At 37.9% G+C, this 18,536-nt stretch overlaps 3 protein-coding genes across 4 annotated transcripts in view; 1 reads left to right on the top strand and 2 right to left on the bottom strand.

Annotated features, from left to right (window-relative positions):
• The window catches only part of LOC141364284 (galactose-specific lectin nattectin-like), a 163,567-nt gene extending 146,558 nt beyond the window's left edge, over positions 1-17,009 (bottom strand). The window contains exons 1-3 of one of the 2 annotated variants that reach the window (XR_012369992.1): positions 16,958-17,009; positions 16,809-16,876; positions 16,577-16,636 (exon numbers count right to left, since the gene is read on the bottom strand). The gene's annotated coding sequence lies outside the window, so the exon portion shown is untranslated. Of the gene's footprint in view, positions 1-16,576; positions 16,637-16,808; positions 16,877-16,957 lie in introns of those variants that run through there. The other variant, XR_012369986.1, reaches the window with a different exon arrangement.
• Positions 1-18,536, bottom strand: part of LOC129432018 (ladderlectin) — a 174,029-nt gene that overhangs the window by 149,560 nt on the left and 5,933 nt on the right. The window lies entirely within an intron of this gene.
• Positions 12,345-13,899, top strand: LOC129432012 (galactose-specific lectin nattectin-like). The gene is made up of 6 exons (XM_073868494.1): positions 12,345-12,427; positions 12,516-12,583; positions 12,750-12,835; positions 12,920-13,045; positions 13,245-13,359; positions 13,684-13,899. The coding sequence occupies exons 2-6, from the start codon at positions 12,523-12,525 to the stop codon at positions 13,755-13,757; spliced, it is 462 nt and encodes a 153-aa protein (XP_073724595.1). The 5' UTR covers positions 12,345-12,427; positions 12,516-12,522; the 3' UTR covers positions 13,758-13,899.

The raw sequence follows: 18,536 nt of genomic DNA, 5'->3' as shown, positions 1-18,536 counted from the left end.
TGAACCGTGCACTTCACAGAATGCCGTTCAAGATGCTGACACCCAAACACATATTTCCATGCATTCGTCCAAACGATTGGTTCGCATCTATCGAACTGAAGGACGCGTACTTCGACACAGGCTGTTTCTCCGCTTTGCGTTCGAGGGGCGAGCATATCAGTACAAAGTCCTCCCATTCGGGCTCTCTCTCTCGCCCCGCGTATTCACCAAAGTAGTGGAGGGGGCTTTAAAACCCCTGAGAGAGAAAGGTGTGCGCATTCTCGCGTATCTAGACGATTGGCTCATAATAGCTCAAAACAGTCGGATGCTTTGCGATCACAGAGACTTAACTCTAAAACACCTCGCTCGTTTGGGTCTTCGGGTCAACTGGGAAAAGAGCAAGCTTTGCCCCGTGCAGAGAATCTCTTTCCTCGGTATGGAACTGGTTCAGTCGATTTGACAGCTCGTCTAACAGAAGCGCGTGTACAGTCGATTCTGACTTGCCTGAATACGTTCAAGAGTAAGAGAGCGGTCCCGCTGAAACAATTTCAGAAGCTCCTGGGGCATATGGCAGCAGCTGCGGATGTGACACCGCTTGGGGTGCTGCATATGCGACCGCTTCAGCATTGGCTTCACGACCGAGTCCCAAGGAGATCGTGGCTGCGCGGCGTTCACCGTGTTGTCATTACACCTGCGTGTCGTCGCACTTTCACTCCGTGGCTAGACCGTTCGTTTCTCCGAGCTGGTGTGCCGTCCGAGACAGGTCTCCAGGCATGCAATAGTATGCACAGATGCCTCGGACACGGGGTGGGGAGCCATGTACGACGGGCTTGTGGCTTCGGGGGTCTGGTCGACACCCCAGCTACATTGGCACATAAACTGCCGAGAATTGTGGGTTGTATATCTTGCGCTCGTCCGTTTCAGCAACGAGTTATGGGGCAAAGACGTATTAGTTCGCTCAGACAATACTGCGACTGTTGCATACATCAATCGCCAAGGCGGTTTACGCTCACGTCACCTGTCGCATCTCGCCCGTCATCTCCTCACCTGGAGTCAGAAGAATCTGAGGTCTCTTCGTGCCATTTACATTTACATATGGTGACTCCACCCCATAGCGGTTCAGCAGATTTGGAGATGTTTCGGCAGAGCACAGATAGATCTGTTTGCTTCCCCAGAGACGGCCCATTGTCGCCTGTTTTATTCTCTAGCCGACGATTCAAGCCGCAAAACATCCACAAGTATGCGTTTCCCCCAGTGAGCCTCATTGCGCAGACCCTGTGCAAAATCCGGGAGGAAGAGGAGAGCGTGCTTTTAGTTGCACCATATTGGACAACCAGGAGTTGGTTTCCAGAACTCCCTCTCCTCGTGACAGCCCCTCCTTGGAAGATTCCCCTGAGGAAGGACCTTTTTTCTCAACAAGAGGGCACATTATTGTCACAGGGTGACTATTGAGGGGCGGAACCAAAAGTGGCAGAGGTTGGTTCTGCCTGAAGATGGTTTCCGCCCGGACCCGATTTTTTAATCATTTGTACTTCCTGGTTTCCCTAACAACACCATCGGGGCTTATTAGAAACAGGTGCGCAGGATTAAGGTGGCGATCTACGATTGGAAGAGGAAATGAGGACGGGCAACATAAATAGAGCTGTAGCAACACACAAGGAAGAGTTGTTTGTGGGCACGAGCTCCTTTATTGCCTAGGGCAGTCCAAACCCCACGCTCCGTCCCTGGAGGAGCCGGAGGGCGCCGTTGATCCGCAAAGCGCTTATAGCAAAAGGAAAGAGTGCGGCAGCCAAGAGAGGCGAAAAGGACGGAGCTGGGAGAGAGTTAAAGGAGCACTGCACCGGAGGGTGCTTCTCTGTTGTGCTGTGTTCGGCTGCGCTGTAGGCTGGTGTGTGACGAAGCCATTCCCTTGGGGAAAAGAAGTGGAAGACTATAAATCGTTCCAGCTAGGAGGAATTCATATTGAAGGTGACTGGGTGAAAAGGAGATCGATGTATTACGCAACTGGGTAAAGGAGGATAAACAGTACGGATTCGCTGATATGCTGACATGTGAGTAACGTTGGAGTATCATATAAACATTGAGAAGGAGGAACTGTTTGGCGTGTGTTGTGAGTGTCATTATATAGTTTCGGCCCCACCGGAGAAAGAAGTGTGGGTGAGCTGATGGTCGCATAGTGAAGACGGATAAGGGATCCACCGATAAACATTTACCATCTTTTCCCTCTGTGCTGGAAACCACGCCCGACGAGCCGCACGAGAAGCCTGGGACAGAGCAGGCCATATCCTTAGTTCACGAAGTGTGTGTGAGATGCTGTGGGTGAGTCTTGACTTTTATTTTGTGTATGTACACTAAAGTTTGCAGTGCAGTGCTGTGCTTTAAAGATAGAGGCTGCCCTAGCCCAGAGACCCCGTGTGAGAGCAACAACACGTCGAGTATTGACCAGTGCAAGTGAGGGGAAACAACTACTAGGATCTTCAGTGTGACCAGTTTAACCATCGCCGAACCTGAGAGAGGGCGGTGGTGAAACACATTGTGTACCAGAGTGAGTAATCTACGTGTATTTACTGTTTGGGCCAAAGGCCATTGTTGTGTGCAGCTATTCATCTTAACCACCTGTGTGCGGAGCCTCTTCAGAAAGTTCGCCCCTGCTCAGTATCCCTGGAACCAGATAAGAGAGGGAGAGCTAGGGAAGCGTTCGGCCCCGCATGCCCTGTCTATCGTGGCCCTGTAAGTCCACCGCCCCCGGGAGAAGCGTTGGGTGAGGTATGATATCACGTGTGCCTATGAAGTATAACTTACCTCTGCTTTCAGCACGCCTGTGAAGAGACACGAAAAGCCCCAGTCTGTGTATCACGTATGCCTATTGAGTATAACTTACATCTGCTTTCAGCACGCCTGTGAAGAGACACGAAAAGCCCCATCTGTGTATCACGTATGCCTATAAAGTATAACTTACCTCTGCTTTTAGCACGCCTGTGAAGAGACACGAAAAGCCCCACACTGTAAAATGTAACAGCTAACTTTACTTAAAAATAAATAGTGATCATAACTAGTTGCTCTATAATTTGTTGACTCTATAGCTTACAATAAGTTGACACAGCATTTTGGTGAGGAGAGTAATTAAACTTATCATACTTAAGTAACCTTTACTTGAGAAGTATGAGTGTCTCCACACCCTCCCAACAGTTGGTGGCGGTAATGCACCATGCTGGATGCCAACCGCCAATACAAATCAACAAAGAAGAGATTGCACATGCGCAGTTCCTCCTGAGACGTTGGATTTGAACCATCACGCGGCAAAAGAACGTTTGTTTGGATTTGGTTTGAAGGTAAGAGCATGCAAAATGTTAATTTGGAGAGGCCATGTATGTAATACTTCAGTCTGTTTGTAGGTTAAATGTATTTCTACAATTTAGTAAAGTCAGGACTATGTTCTGTTAATGTTCTGAGCTGAGTTTTGTTTGTGAGGTAAGGTTTAAGCTAAAGCTAGCTAACCACCTTGTCATAGTCCCACCTTGTAAATCTCAAATTTCTTAAACTGTAAATATGAATTTATATCGCCAAACGCAATGTGCTTGTTAACTGTTGCGTGCATCGGCTATAACTGGCGATGGCACAGTAAGGGGCCAGTCACACCAAAAGCGTTTATGGCAGTTGCAGGCGCCTTTTTTGAATGATATTCTATGGGCAGGGCGCGTTGGCGCGCTGTTTATGCGCGCCGAGCGCCTTGCGGTTTTTTGCCGCCTGCCGCGCACGCGTTTTTGAAGGAGCGGAGAAGCCCCCGACGTCATTCGCGTCATTCCATTGTCCAATCGAATGAGGGGAGAGGCGGGCCTTACGTTGTGGTGAGGGAAGTTTACAGTTGCTTTGAAGAACCGGACACCACTCGCTCACTCTCTCCTGTGTGTTTGTGCACCTCTTACCCTCAGACAAGGTTAGAGGAAGCGTTTCTTTTTAAAGTTTCTGCTAATATGACAGCTAACAGCAAAAGAGCGCTCACGCTTCAATATTTGATTGACAAGACAGCTGACTCGGTGGTTGCTTAGCAATATGAAAAGCCGCGTCGCACTGCTCTTTTTTTAAAAAAGGCAGTGCATCGCGCCTTGCGTTTGCAAGCGTTTAAAGCGCTTTTGGTGTGACTGGCCCCTAAAACTTTAACTTATCTGCTAGCTCAGCTGTTAAGCAGGAGGTCTGGATCAGAATATTCATATTCATTCAATTTTTAATTTTGAGATTCGAATATTTTTTTCTGTTTTTAACATTAGCGTTAATGCAGAGACTGCCAAGCAAGAAGTGCACTTTACGCTCCTGCTCAAGGTTTGTAACTTACTGTTAATGTGCTCCGATATTAAAGGTGGGATATATTTTTCTATTGAAAGGGCATTTGGTATTTTTGTGATTTTAAAATAATAAATTATTTTCTAAATAATAAATAAATAGGTTATTTATGTAACATTTTGGCCCAAGCAGAAAATTATGGGCACCTCAACTCAGCCTGTAATTATTTAAAAATTTCCCAAAATAACTGCATTACTGAAAAATACTAGATACTAAACCTATGCAGTTGCTGCACATGTCATTATGCACAATTAATGAAACTTTCAGAATAGAAAGTTATGATATAAACCAAATAACCATACAACCCCCTTGACTAATTCTAAGCATAAAATACATACATATACAATTTGTTATATTCAGATAGCCTGTTGTAATGGAATGAGTAGCAGGGCAATATACATACATGTATCCTTTATGCCTTACAAGCAAGCGTTCATTAGAGCTGATTGGATGCAGAAGATGCAGTAATATATTAATTTTCGAGGCTTGTGTAATACTAGTTTTCTGGCCAGTGTGACTTAGTGATTTGTTATTAAAACGCATGCAAAATGACTTCATTAAATGCTCATTTGTCTGTTTCTTTAGGTTCTGTCAGAGTTCTTTCGCTTAACCAGCAAAAACCTCAAAATCGAGTTTTTCAAAGAACTGGACAAATACACTCCTCGCTGTCTTGACATTTTCAAGTCCAAGGGTGGATGTACCTGCCAGATACTTAAGGCGTATTTGCATCATCAAATCGCACTGGGGGTAAGTTTCTCATGCACATTAATGATTTAATGGTGTCAGCAAAATAGTGTAACCACATTGTATTTTCAGAGCTGTTAATTGATGGTCCTTGACCATTTATGGGTGCTATGTATGAAATTATCTTTCAGAATACAGATGTTACTACTAAGTGAACAGCAGTCCTCAGTGGCCTTCCCATCCTCCTTGGAGATGAGAACAAAGACTTCTTCAAGATATACTTTGTAAGTAGTTTCAGGTGCTAATTTACAGTGGCCGAGTAGGCTAGTCGCGATAGTCCGTGTAACGGTGATTACCAGTGTGTCAGCCTCTTAAAGGCGGAGTCCATAATGTTTGAAAAACGCGTTGGAAAAGGAGATGGCCCGACTACCAAAACACACTTATAGCCAATCAAATCAAATCAAATGCCGGGTTGCGTATGTGTGGGGCGGGTCTATCAACAGAAGGTCCAGATTCTATTGGGGCAGGGGCGTGTTTGTTTAGGTGATTTCAAATATCAACATTGGCTTTCACACATCATGGACTCCGCCTTTAAGGGTTAGATCACTTGCCCACCGTCGTTTTGATATTTTTTGTAATTAAATCATTTAGTTTCATTAGAGAGAGCAAACATGAATGTGTCTTCTGCCTGAATTCAGCAGAGCTGAACGCGCATCATCACAGAGCAGCCGGTGTCAGATTTCATTTATTCCTGTCAGAGTGTGTGAGGCGAGCGACTGACCAGACGATGGCAGAAGCCGTATGCTTACTCATTTTTGTTATAATATACATATATGATGTTTAATGTAAGCGAGATTGTTTTGTTGTTGCATTTTTCATTACAAATAATAATAAACCCATCATTCAAGCAGCACTTTATAGAGGAGTAGCTGGATGCTCTCTCTGGGACTGGCAGGTTCTGAAGTACCTGTGCACATTGACTCAAGCACTTAATTAAACCAGCTGTTGCGCTCGCATTGCATGCAAATTTATATGAGATTTAAAGGAATAGTCTACTCATTTTCAATATTAAACTATGTTATTGCCTTAACTAACTATATCCCTCTATCATCTGTGTGCGTGCACGTAAGCGCTGGAGCGCGCTGCGACACTTCGATAGCATTTAGCTTAGCCCCATTCATTCAATGGTACCAATCAGAGATAAAGTTAGAAGTGACCAAACACATCAACGTTTTTCCTATTTAAGATGAGTAGTTATACGAGCAAGTTTGGTGGTACAAAATAAAACGTAGCGCTTTTCTAAGCGGATTTAAAAAAGGAACTATATTTTATGGCGTAATAGCACTTTTGGGAGTACTTGGACTCGCCTGAAAAGTCCGCTCCCCTTCTCCCTCTCATAATGGGAGAGGGAGGGTGTTACTGCGCCGAGTCGAAGTACTCCCAAAAGTGCTATTCCGTATTGATCTGTTTCAATCAAATAAAGTGTTTCATTGATTCATTCAAACTGTTGTCTCTCTTTGTTTCAACAACTTAAAACTTTTGAGTAAAGTTTACTTGAATATTTTAAGGCAATCGGTTTCCTAAGATTTCCTTAGTATTGTGAATACTTAGGGGCCAGTCACACCAAAAGCGCTTTAAACGCTTGCAAACGCAAGGCGCGACGCACTGCCTTTTTTAAAAAAGAGCAGTGCGCCGCGGCTTTTCATATTGCTAAGCAATCACCGAGTCAGCTGTCTCGTCAATCAAATATTGAAGCGTGAGCGCTCTTTTGCTGTTAACTGTCATATTAGCAGAAACTTTAAAAAGAGGGCGCTTGCTCTGACCTTGTTTGAGGGTGAGAGGTGCACAAACACGAAGGAGAGAGTGAGCGAGTGGAGTCTGGTTCTTCAAAGCAACTGTAAACTTCCCTCACCACAACGTAAGGCCCGCCTCTCCCCTGATTCGATTGGACAATGGAAGACGCGAATGACGTCAGGCGCTTCTCCGCTCTCAGCGCTCCTTCAAAAACGCGTGCGCGGCAGGCGGCAAAAAACCGCAAGGCGCTCGGCGCGCATAAACAGCGCGCAAACGTGCCCTGCCCATAGAATATCATTCAAAAAAGGCGCCTGCAACTGCCATAAACGATTTTGGTGTGACTGCAGCCTTAGCCTTGTAAGGATAACTTGCCTTAATAAGTACTGCTAACTGAACATAACTCAGTTGTCTGAACTGACATTTCCTTAGTGACGGGAGCTAATGATTTTTAAGTTCACTGTACTACCATGACATGAGTTTTCTGGACTAACATTTTTTTGTCATCATAACTAATGATTTTGCGTTAACTGTACTCAAGTGTACTACCATGATATGAGTTGTCCTAACACATTTCTTCTCAGCTACAACAACTTAAAAATTGATTGTCAACTTGTCAACTAAAAATTTGAGGCAATCGGTTTCCTAAGTTTTTTTAAGTAAAGTCAACAAATTACATCTTTATTGCCTTTTGCTTATTTATTTATTTATTTTTAATTATTTATTTTTTTGTTGAATCAACTCAGATTTACAAGTCATGTCAACTTACTATTATTTATCTTAACTAAAGATGAGTTGCTACAACAAATTATAGTTTATAAGTAAGGAATAATTGACGACGGGCCATTGAATTATAAGAAAATAATGCACACCAAGGTGGTAATGCAGCACGACGCGAAGCGGAGTGCCGTTACACCGCAGGTGTGCATTATTTTCAAATAATTCAATGGCCCTTCGTCAATTATTCCACTTATACCACGGTTACCACAAACATTGCTCAGGTGCCTATTTTTAAGACATTTGAAAAGTTAGGTGTGCGGTTTACAGAAAAATAATCAACACCCATAGAACATTTCTCAGCCAATCACAATGCAGCATTCAACAGACCCGTGGTATAAGTTATAAAAATAATCTGTAGTTATAACAACTCATCTCTAGTCAAATAATAGTAAGTTGAAATGAGTTTAATCAACAACAACAAAAAAATAAGGAAGCAAAGACATTTTTACAGTGTGTAATTAATTGCAAATGTTTATAAACAACGTCAGGGATTCTGCTGAACTACTGACCGTCTGCAGTAAGCAGATGTCTTCTCTCAGAGATCCCACGCAGCCACAGAAAGTGAGGAAGAACATCAGGACCCCCACTATCATCAGTAGCAGAGCAGGATCAACAGTCACAGGCAAATGCTGTCTCTGCAGACAAACATAAACACACTTATATCAAACACACAGAGACTTTATCAATGAGAATGGAAAAATATTAAAGGAACAGTATGTAGGATTGTGGCCAAAACTGGTATTGCAATCACAAAACTTGTGGCTAAAACTGGTACTGCAATCTCACAACTGGTGGCCAATACACAAAATGACAACATAAACATCAGTTGAGGGCTGCAATTCCACTTTTTAAATTACAATATCCTGGCCAGACCACTGTTGTCAGTGATATAAGTATTTGAAATGAAAATGATTTCTTAATGTCTAGTGACATATCAGGGCCATTTTATGATTCATTGATATACATTTCTTACATACTGTTTCTTTAATTGATGGTTAAAAAATAGCTCATATGCTGTTTTAGCATTGCATCACTGTGTAAAGCTGCTTGTGCAAATATCACAGTCTTCAACCTTTTTCAGGCCAAGGATCCCTTAATAGATCGAGAAGAGGTGCATGGACCCTCAGGACATGAATCAAATTTAAACTAGATACTTGTTATGATGGTTTTGTTATAAAGATATTGAAATAATAATTTTTGGTATACACAGTCACATGCTGTTAACAAACAACATATCATTTTAAATATACTGAATAGATTTTAACATGAGAACCTTGATGTGACTTGTATTATTAGCTTATTAAAGGTCCTGTTCTTTCTGTGTTTTTGAAGCTTTGATTGTGTTTACAGTGCGCAATATAACATGTGTTCATGTTTTACGTGTAAAAAAAGAGGGATTTTTCACATAATTTACTTATCTGTATACTGCTGTTTTCACTGTTCTTAAAACAGCTGATCTCTTCCTTGTTCTATGAAGTCCCTCCTGCAGAAATACGCAACAAGTTCTGATTGTGTAGTTTGTTAAGTGTGTTGTGATTCGATAGCACCTTAGCTTGCCGTTAGCTTAGCTGGTGACTGATGTATTCCTGTGGGCGGAGTATGTCAAACAACTGTTCTAGTGATGCAGGAATATTAAAGCAGAAAGTAGAGGGCTGTAGTTCAAACCATAGACAGTAAAAGAAATGGACACAGCGACCCCATTGGATTCAACGGAGACAAGTGAAGTCAATTACGAGCGTACTGTGCAGACTCAAACCGAACTTAAAGGATTTGTCAATTTTCTTAAAAGAAAAATCCAGATAATTTACTCACCACCATGTCATCCAAAAATGTTGATGTCTTTCTTTGTTCAGTCGAGAAGAAATTATGTTTTTGAGGAAAACATTGGAGGATTTTTCTAATTTTAATGGACTTTAATAGAGCCCAACATTTAATACTTAACTCAACACTTAACAGTTTTTTTCAACAGAGTTTCAAAGGACTATAAACAATCCCAAACGAGGCATAAGGGTCTTATCTAGCAAAACGTTTGTCATTTTTGACAATAAAAATAACAAATATACACTTTTAAAGCACAACTTCTCGTCATGTAAATCCGGTCGTGATGCGCCAGCTGACCCCGCGCAATACGTCGCGAGGTCACAGAGGATGAACGCGAAACTCCGCCCCCAGTGTTTACAAGTGTCTGAAAGAGGACCGTTCCTACGTTGTTGTCTGTCAACTGATACTAATTAATGTCTTTGTGGCAGTTTATTGTTTAAAATGGTCCACAAATGTGCGTTTTATATATGTAACACGTGACCTCCCTACGTCACTACGCATTTACGTTAGCTCGCGCTGGACCGGACTTACGAGAAGTTGTGGTTTAGAGGTGCATATTTTTTTGTTTTTCTTGTCAAAAATGACAATCGTTTCACTAGATAAGACCCTTATGCCTCGTTTGGGATTGTTTATAGTCCTTTGAAACTCCGTTGAAAAAAACTGTTAAGTGTTGAGTTAAGTGTTAAATGTTGGGCTCTATTAAAGTCCATTAAAATTAAAACACACGTTGTCCCCCACAAAACAATGAGCTAAAAACACTAACAACATGTAGCATTATACAGTGTAATGTTTTCTTGTGGACACGCACAGTAGTGTACATGCAGAATTTACTATAGATTTATACTCTTTCTATGAAACTCACAAATCTAAATGCCTAATCCTCTGCAGAGATCTAAGAACATCCATTACTGTGAAGTTTTTAAAAATATGCATTGGCTCTTATGAAACAAAGAATCTTCTCACAAATTGAGCATTGTGTTTTCAATTGTTTTGCTGTAGTGTGTAATGATGTGTATATTGTTTACATTTTTGAAAGCTTAGAGCTGCTCTTTTGGTATGAAAGTTTGAGTTTTGAAGTAAGAAGGTGTGGTTGTGTTTATGCAGCTTTAGAAAAGGGTGTTGTGTTTAGACATTGGGGAACATGGAGGAAACGTTTGTGAAATGTGTTTTAGCATTTGAGAAAAACTGTAAAATAATTATTGCACAAATGCATGGAATTTGCCATCATTCGGTTTTGAATGTGTTTTAACCATTTTGAATGCAATGTGTTAGCATTAGAAAAATGTGCTGAAAATACATAGTATTTTGCATGTTGTGGAGTACGAATGGGAAAAGAGTGGTCACTGAATGCATTTTGGTATTTTGAAAAGTGTGGTTTGAATATTGAACAATGCTTGTTAGCAACTGAAAAAAACTGTACTTTGACTATAAGTTTAGCACATGGTGTCATCTGTTTTGACATGCTGTGTGAAAGCATTTGTAAATTTGACATTAAAAATCTATTGTTTTGGTCTTGTTTGAGCTTGTATGTAAAAGAAGTTCAAGGATTTTAAATTTGTGTTAATTACATGCATTTTGTGTTAAAGCAACAAGAAATGTGTTAATAGTATAGCTTACACAGGTGGATGTAGTGCTAACTGTGTTAAGAGTTTTGGAAACTTGTTAAAAGTATTGAAAAATCTGTCATAGCAATCGTAAAAAACTGTAAAGCATTTTAAATTGGTGATAATTGTATGCATTTTGTGTTAAAGCAACAAGAAATTTGTTAATAGTATAGCTTAGGGATGCTCCGATCGATCGGCCGCCAATCGGTATCGGGTGATAATGGCATTAAATGACTCGATCGGTGCTCTCTAAATCTGCCGATCTCATAAACCGATCTTTCTGTTTACTTTTGTCATCATAGGGATCCTGAATGCGGCTGCAATTAAAGACAATTTTTTACATAGGGCGAGCATTTTTACAACCCGTTGCTCATATGCGACGTGCAGATTTGGATTTCTCTCTTTGCCTTTACAGAGATATGCGTATTTTCTATGAGGACGCGCTCCGGTCAACAGCACGAGGCGTCTTCACATCCCCATCAAACAGCGTATACAACACATATCTATCACGGACAATTGCATCCTCATGCCAAAAGTTTCTTATTTGCATGCGTTTTAAAGTTTTGAGCGTTTAAACTTGTATTTTCCTCACAGCTGCTTGTCTGCGTTCAGCCGCCGCCCACACACACAGCAGCCTGTCATCAGTGCACGTGAACGAGCGATCTCTCTCACGTCTTAAAGCTACAGTAACCTAATTCATCTCTCAATAAAATCACTCTCTGCTCTTGACTAAAGAATTTTTATACTTCATACGAATGCGTGTATATTTAATTAATACAGTAAAGTCTGTGAAGTGTTTTATTTTCAGTACTTTTAGGAGACATAAGCCTTTTTAAAGCCGTATTAAATTTCTCTTTGCAGAATAAATATTTGTTGTGCTTATTTATTTGAGTCTCTATTAAAACAATTATATACCTAATTACTGCAAGTAATATAACAAAGGCAACATCCATGGTATTATTTTATTTAGAAAAAATTTAACATTTACAGTCATCAAAGAGCTTGCATATCAGCTTTAAAAAAATCGGAATCGGTATCGGCAGATCACGAAGATTACAAATCGGTGATCGGTATCGGCTGCAAAAATCCTGAACGGAGCATCCCACAGGCAGATGTAGTGGTAACTGTGTTAAAAATACTGAAAAATCTGTCATAGCAATTGTAAAAAAAAAAAAACTGTAAGTATTTGACAAAAAAGTTAGTCAACACATTTATTTTGGTGATTTTCACATGAACTCAGATTGTTAGAAATGTAACTGTGAGTGTCAAGAAAAAAATTGAATGCTCTATAATATTTTAATGTATGTTTATGCATGACGTCCCTGCTTGTGTTTATTGAATCCCTCCCTCTGAAGTATAAAAGATAGGACTCCTCATTGACCATCACACAATCACTGAAGTTCTGAAAGAGAAGATTTGACAAAAAGGTGAGTTTTTATAACAATAACTTACTGAATATTTGTCTAATAATCAGCAGTGTTCAGATGTGTCACTTTTCCTGTTTTTCATTTTCAGATTGATCATGGCAGTCATGAGAGCTCTTGTGCTTCTTTTCTTGGTCCTTTCTGTTGAGAATGCAGCAGGTAACCAAGACCCTACAACCAATATTCCAGATTAAATTACCATAAAATTACCATTAAATGATCCCATAAAACGTTGAATGAGTGTAACTTTATGTAAAAAATAACAGAAAATAAAACTGATAATGTGACTTAATATTATATTACTAATATTTTATTCACTGTATAGCTCGTGAATGTCATCATGGATGGACACCTTTTGGTGCGAAATGCTACAAATTCTTCTTTGGGTCATTTGACTGGGTCACAGCTGAGGTACTGTTATTCACAATGATACTCAATGTCCTGTCATGATACAAGCAAAATTTCTGCAATAAAATAATCTCTCTCTATCTTTAGAAAAACTGTCAATCCGTTGATGCAAATCTTGCATCTGTGCGCAATACAGTGCAAAACAACTTTCTCCTGAGTCTGATTGATTCTGCTGACACACGTGTTTGGATTGGTGCCCATGATGCTGAAATGGTAAATAACTTTGCTCTGAAATGTTGATATTGTCTGTCTAATTTAAAAAAAAAATGCTTTTATTATAAAACAGATATTTGTTTCTATATGTAACTCATGTTTTTTTTGTTGTTTTTTTTACAATATAAAAGACTGAATTATATCATTAATGAGTGTGAATAGATTATTACTAAACTCTTTGACTCTCTTCACTCATTAGGATGGACAATGGCTGTGGTCTGATGGATCTCAATTTGACTTTACCAAATGGTGCTCTGGACAACCTGACAATTATGAAAATAAACCTGAGAACTGCCTGGAGATAAACTTTAGCAGTAAGAATGTCTATCATTATTGTTTTTATTTACAATTTTAGGATTTTATAGCATTTTGTAATAAATAGTTTAGTTTTCAATAAAATGTTACATGCAGTTCATTCACAATTGTCAGATCCCTTTTACTTGTTCAGTGTTGTTATGTTGCAGTCTGATGGTACAATTGTTTGGATTTGTTTTTAGCTCATTAATCTATTAATCTCATTAATCTAATCTACCAAATTTTTCCCAGATGTTTCTTGTTCGCTGCTGATTTATGATTTGTATTATTCAAACTACAGGGGTAATGATCAATACTGATTTTATATTCATCTTATCCCACAGATGATCGTTGCTGGAATGATGCGCCCTGTTCAACCTCAATAAGCTACATTTGTGCCAAACCTCTGATGTCATAAAAAATACTATGATTGTACTACATGTACAAAATTTTTTTCTGATCTTATCCTTAAAAGTTAGTGTCTTACTGAACCTTTCTTAAACTTCATTAAATCAATAAAAGCATTTATAAAGCAAATTGTGGGCATTGTGAAGATTTCAACCTAAAATGGCTCTTAACCTCTGAATAAGCCAATAGCAAGCCGGCAATAATATACAGTCACAGCAGCATGTGACACCATACATTCATGAATCATGAAGACATCACAATTATATTAGCATTTAAATATTTTAATATAAATTTGCTATACGAAATGTTTAACAATATTACAGATAAGTATTTTACTCAATTTTGCACCATTTTGATTAAGTTTTTACATGTTAATGAAATAGACAAACATAAAAAATTAAGATGAATCACATCATTTTGATTTCACTCGCATGCTGTTTTTTTTAAAAAAGACAAAAGTTTGCAAACACTTCGATAAAAAAAAACTTTAATGATCAAGCCTGAACAAGATGATCAAGTTAAGTTGGATTTCTCCACTTTAACACCGTTGTGATTTTTGCCATCTTTGTCGCCTTTGTCTTGCTCACTGCTAATATTGGTACTGACATTATGTTTTGGGTCAGGGTTTTATCCTTTATTAATTTCAGTTTTCATGTAATCGTGTGACTGCAATCTTGTAGATACTTAACAAATTTTTTGGTTAATAAAGCTATTGTAGATTTAATTGACATTTTATAGTATTTTATTTACCTGTCATAAACTGTAAAACATAAAAGCAGCTCTACTTAAAAAAAAAAAAAAACTTACTTCAGTTGGTAACACCTAATATTTAAACATTTTCAACTTCAATTAGGTTGAAAAAACATCACATTTTAAGGCATTACCAATGATTGATCCAACTTTAACTTTTTACAGTGTATATTTTGCTAATTCTATGTACCATTTAAGTAGCCTGTCTTGATAAATTGTCTGCTCCTGAAAAATCTTGGTACTGTTCAAGCACTTGAATACATTTCACTAATATAAATCTTATCCATTTTATACTGCATATTATATTGTATAATTATAATATACATTGTATAAAAAATCCTATATTCTTTATATTTCATAATGTTATATTAATTTCTATTTACTGTTTATATACTAACATGTATTTACTGTAAATTTGCTGCTTTGCAACAATGCAAAAGTGCCATAGAAAACATTGGCTTTCAGAGGTCAGGCCCCTGGTTTGCATTTCTCTATGAATGTGTCTTTGTAATGTGTTAAGCCCCAAATTCACTACCAGTAAATCACCTGACCTGACCATGTGCAACACTGCCTCTTTGTAATGCCCTTAACTGTGAGCAGTTTCATATACAGTATAGTAATCAGTGCACTTTGGAAGCAGAATGACTTGACCCATGAACTTATTATGATCTCAAACTTTACACGTGCATCTTGTGACATCTCGTAACATGAGGCTTTTAATCCATCATAATTTTTGTTTCTCTTTGTTTCTCTATTGTTGTTTTGTTTTATATTATTTAATTTGATGATGAATTTTTCTCCTGAAATGATTATGTGAAAACATGACAGCAAGTTAACTGTAGGACTAACTATCTAACAATCAGATATTAGTGTCATTTGGTAAATTTGTTTAAGCATTGCCCAGATATAGATATTGTTTTCTAGTTTTATTATAAAAATAACCTTTACTTTTTACATGACTAAAATTATGACTCCACAATGCACAACATTTGCTTTATAAATGCTTTTAATGATTTGAGAAGTTTTCAGAAAGGTTCAGTAATTTTTTAAGATAATTTCAGAGATATTTGAAAGATTTTAAAGATAAGATCAGAAAAAATTTATAGGCATGTAGTACAATCATATAGTACTTTTGAAACAGATTGATTTTTTTAAGATTGCAGAGATTTGACACAAATGTAGCCCATTGTCGTTGAACACTGCGCATCATTCCAGCAATGCGTAGCTGTGGGATAAGATGAAAATAAAATGAGTACTGATCATTACTGGTGTAGTTCACTCATTGGTGGTGGTTGAGAAGATTCCCCCAATCATGTAAAGCACTTTAAACGAGATGTAGAAACATTACAGCAAACAAAATTCTAAAATGTTTTCCTTATGGGACACTGATTAATGAGATAAAAATTAATTCAAACAATTGTACTATTAGGCTGCAATTTAAAAATAAAAATGAAAGAGATCTGAATATAGTGAACACTTAACATTTTCTTACAACTAAACTAGCTTATGTCATATTAAATGCTATAAAATGTTAGGATTTTAATTAAAAAAAATAAGGAGAGGAGACATTCTTACCACTAATGTTTATCTCCATGCAGTTCTCACGACCAGCATAACTGTCAGGTTGTGGAGGGCACCAGTTGGTAAAGACAAACTGAGATCCATCAGACCACAACCATTGTCCTTCCTAATGAGTGAGGAGAGTCAAAGAGTTTACTAATAATATATTAACACTCCATTAATGATATAATTCAGTCATTTATATTGAAACAATAAAACAGTATTGTATCTATAGAAACAAAAATCAGTTTTATATTACAACCATTAATTTCAGACTAGCAAGTATGCATTTCAGAGCAAAATAATTTACAATTTCACCATCATGACCACCAATCCAAGCACGTGTGTTAGCATGCACAAGACTCGAGAGAAAGTTGTTTTCCATTATATCATGCACAGATGCAAGATTTGCACCACAGGATTGACAGTTTTTCTAAAGAGAGAGAGAGAGATTATTTTATTGCAAATATAAAATTGAATCTGTTTAGTTTAGAACAAGACAGGACAACAAATATCCTTGAACTCAGAATTTGTAGCATTTCACACCAAAAGGTCTCCATCCATGATGGCAGTGATGAGCTATACAGTGAATCAAATATTAATATAAAGTCACATTATCAGTTTTATGTTTCTGTGTAGAAGTGCTTTAAATGTTGATCATGATATTCTTTTACAGGTTACACTCCTTCAAAGTTTTATGGGAATTTAATCTGTAATATTGGTTACAGGGTTTGGTAAATGTCTTTGTTACCTGCTGCATTCTCAACAGAAAAGACCAAGAAAAGAAGCACAAGAGCTCTCATGACTGCCATGATGAATCTGAAAATAAATTAACAGGAAAAGGGAAACATCTGCACTCATATATACACTGCTGAAGCTAATGTTACTAAAAAAACTCACCTTTTTTCAAATCTTCACTTTCAGAACTTTACTGTAGATTGTTTGAGGGTCAATGATGAGTCCTATCTTTTATACTTACTTCAGTGGAAGGGACTCCATAACATAGACAAGAAAAGTAAATCTGTATGTATACGATATATGATGAAATGTGATGATTATCAAAATAAACATCTTGATCTGACACATGAACACTTTTCTGTGTTCACATTTCTTTCAGTATATTTTACATGTATATATGTTTTACATATTTTGATTGCATAACTCTGTCTTTATATTAGATTTTGTTTTTTTACTGTTTATTGCAAGTATTTTATATAAATATATTGCATATATTGATTTGTTTATTTTAATATTTTTAGTGTGTTTCTTATGTGTGTGATCAATCATGTGAAGAAGCACTTAAGTAAGAATTTTATTGCAGTCTGCTTGATATAAACGGTAAAGAAATGTTGTCATGCTTTCACTAGAAAGTCACTTCAAGATAAAAATAAATAATCTATTAACACTCCATTAATGATATAATTCAGTCATTTATATTGAAACAATAAAACAGTATTGTATCTATAGAAACAAAAATCAGTTTTATATTACAATGTACTTAAATATATACATTGAGAAAACTTATTTTTTAGTTGTTACCAGTTGAAGTAACTTTTTAAGTTGATCCAACTTTTTACTATTTACAGTGTATGGGCTCTCAGAGATCCCACGCAGCCACAGAAAGTGATGAAGAACATCAGGACCCCCACTATCAGTAGAAGAGCAGGATCTTTGCAAACATAAACACGCTTATATCAAACACAGAATGGAAAAATATGAATTGATGGTTAAGAACTGAAACTTAAAGCCAGAAGTTGAGATGAATGTGAGGTTTAGATGTCTATCAGAGCAATTTTGCACTTGTGAGGTCTTTTATATTAACAATAGCTCATGCTGTTTTAACATCGTTGTGTAAAGCAGATTGTACAAATATTCACAGTCTTCAATCTTGGTGCACTAACCCCGTATTTATTAAATGGGTCATTTGTGTTGATTTTGTGTTCAAATAAATAAAAGGGTGAACACACGATGTGTTAAAACACAAAGTGTGTTGTTCTAGTAATAACACAGAGATGTGTCAAGTTAAGGACAACACATTAAATGTAATACCACCTCAGACCTCAAGGGGCCCTGGATCCCCTGAAGACCCATATAACTAAAAGTTATTTTTACTCTATATAAATAAATCATGTTTTATTATTCAGATGGAACAGATATCAGTGCAATTACCTCTAACAGACAGATAAGGTATAGATGTCAAACAGCATCCGTGCAAAACAGACTGCACTGTAAAAAAAATCGTAAGAAGCTGTAAAATTCCGGCGGCTGGGGTGCATCAATTTTGCCATGATAGTCTAAAGTATAACATTTACTGTACTATTAAATGAATGTGTTTTTGTTAAAGTTTGACATAAATATATTATTTAAAGATACTGAACCCAGTGCCGGGTTAAGCCTTTGTGAGGCCCTGGGCTAAAGCTGGTTTGAGGCCCCCCAATATACACTGAAAAAAATAAAGGCTGGATTTACTAAGTGCCCC

The sequence above is a fragment of the Misgurnus anguillicaudatus genome, chromosome 1 (assembly GCF_027580225.2).
Source record: "Misgurnus anguillicaudatus chromosome 1, ASM2758022v2, whole genome shotgun sequence".
Classification (NCBI taxonomy): domain Eukaryota; kingdom Metazoa; phylum Chordata; class Actinopteri; order Cypriniformes; family Cobitidae; genus Misgurnus; species Misgurnus anguillicaudatus.
The sequence above is the reverse complement of the archived record's forward strand: the minus strand, read 5'-3'. Positions and strand labels throughout refer to the sequence as shown.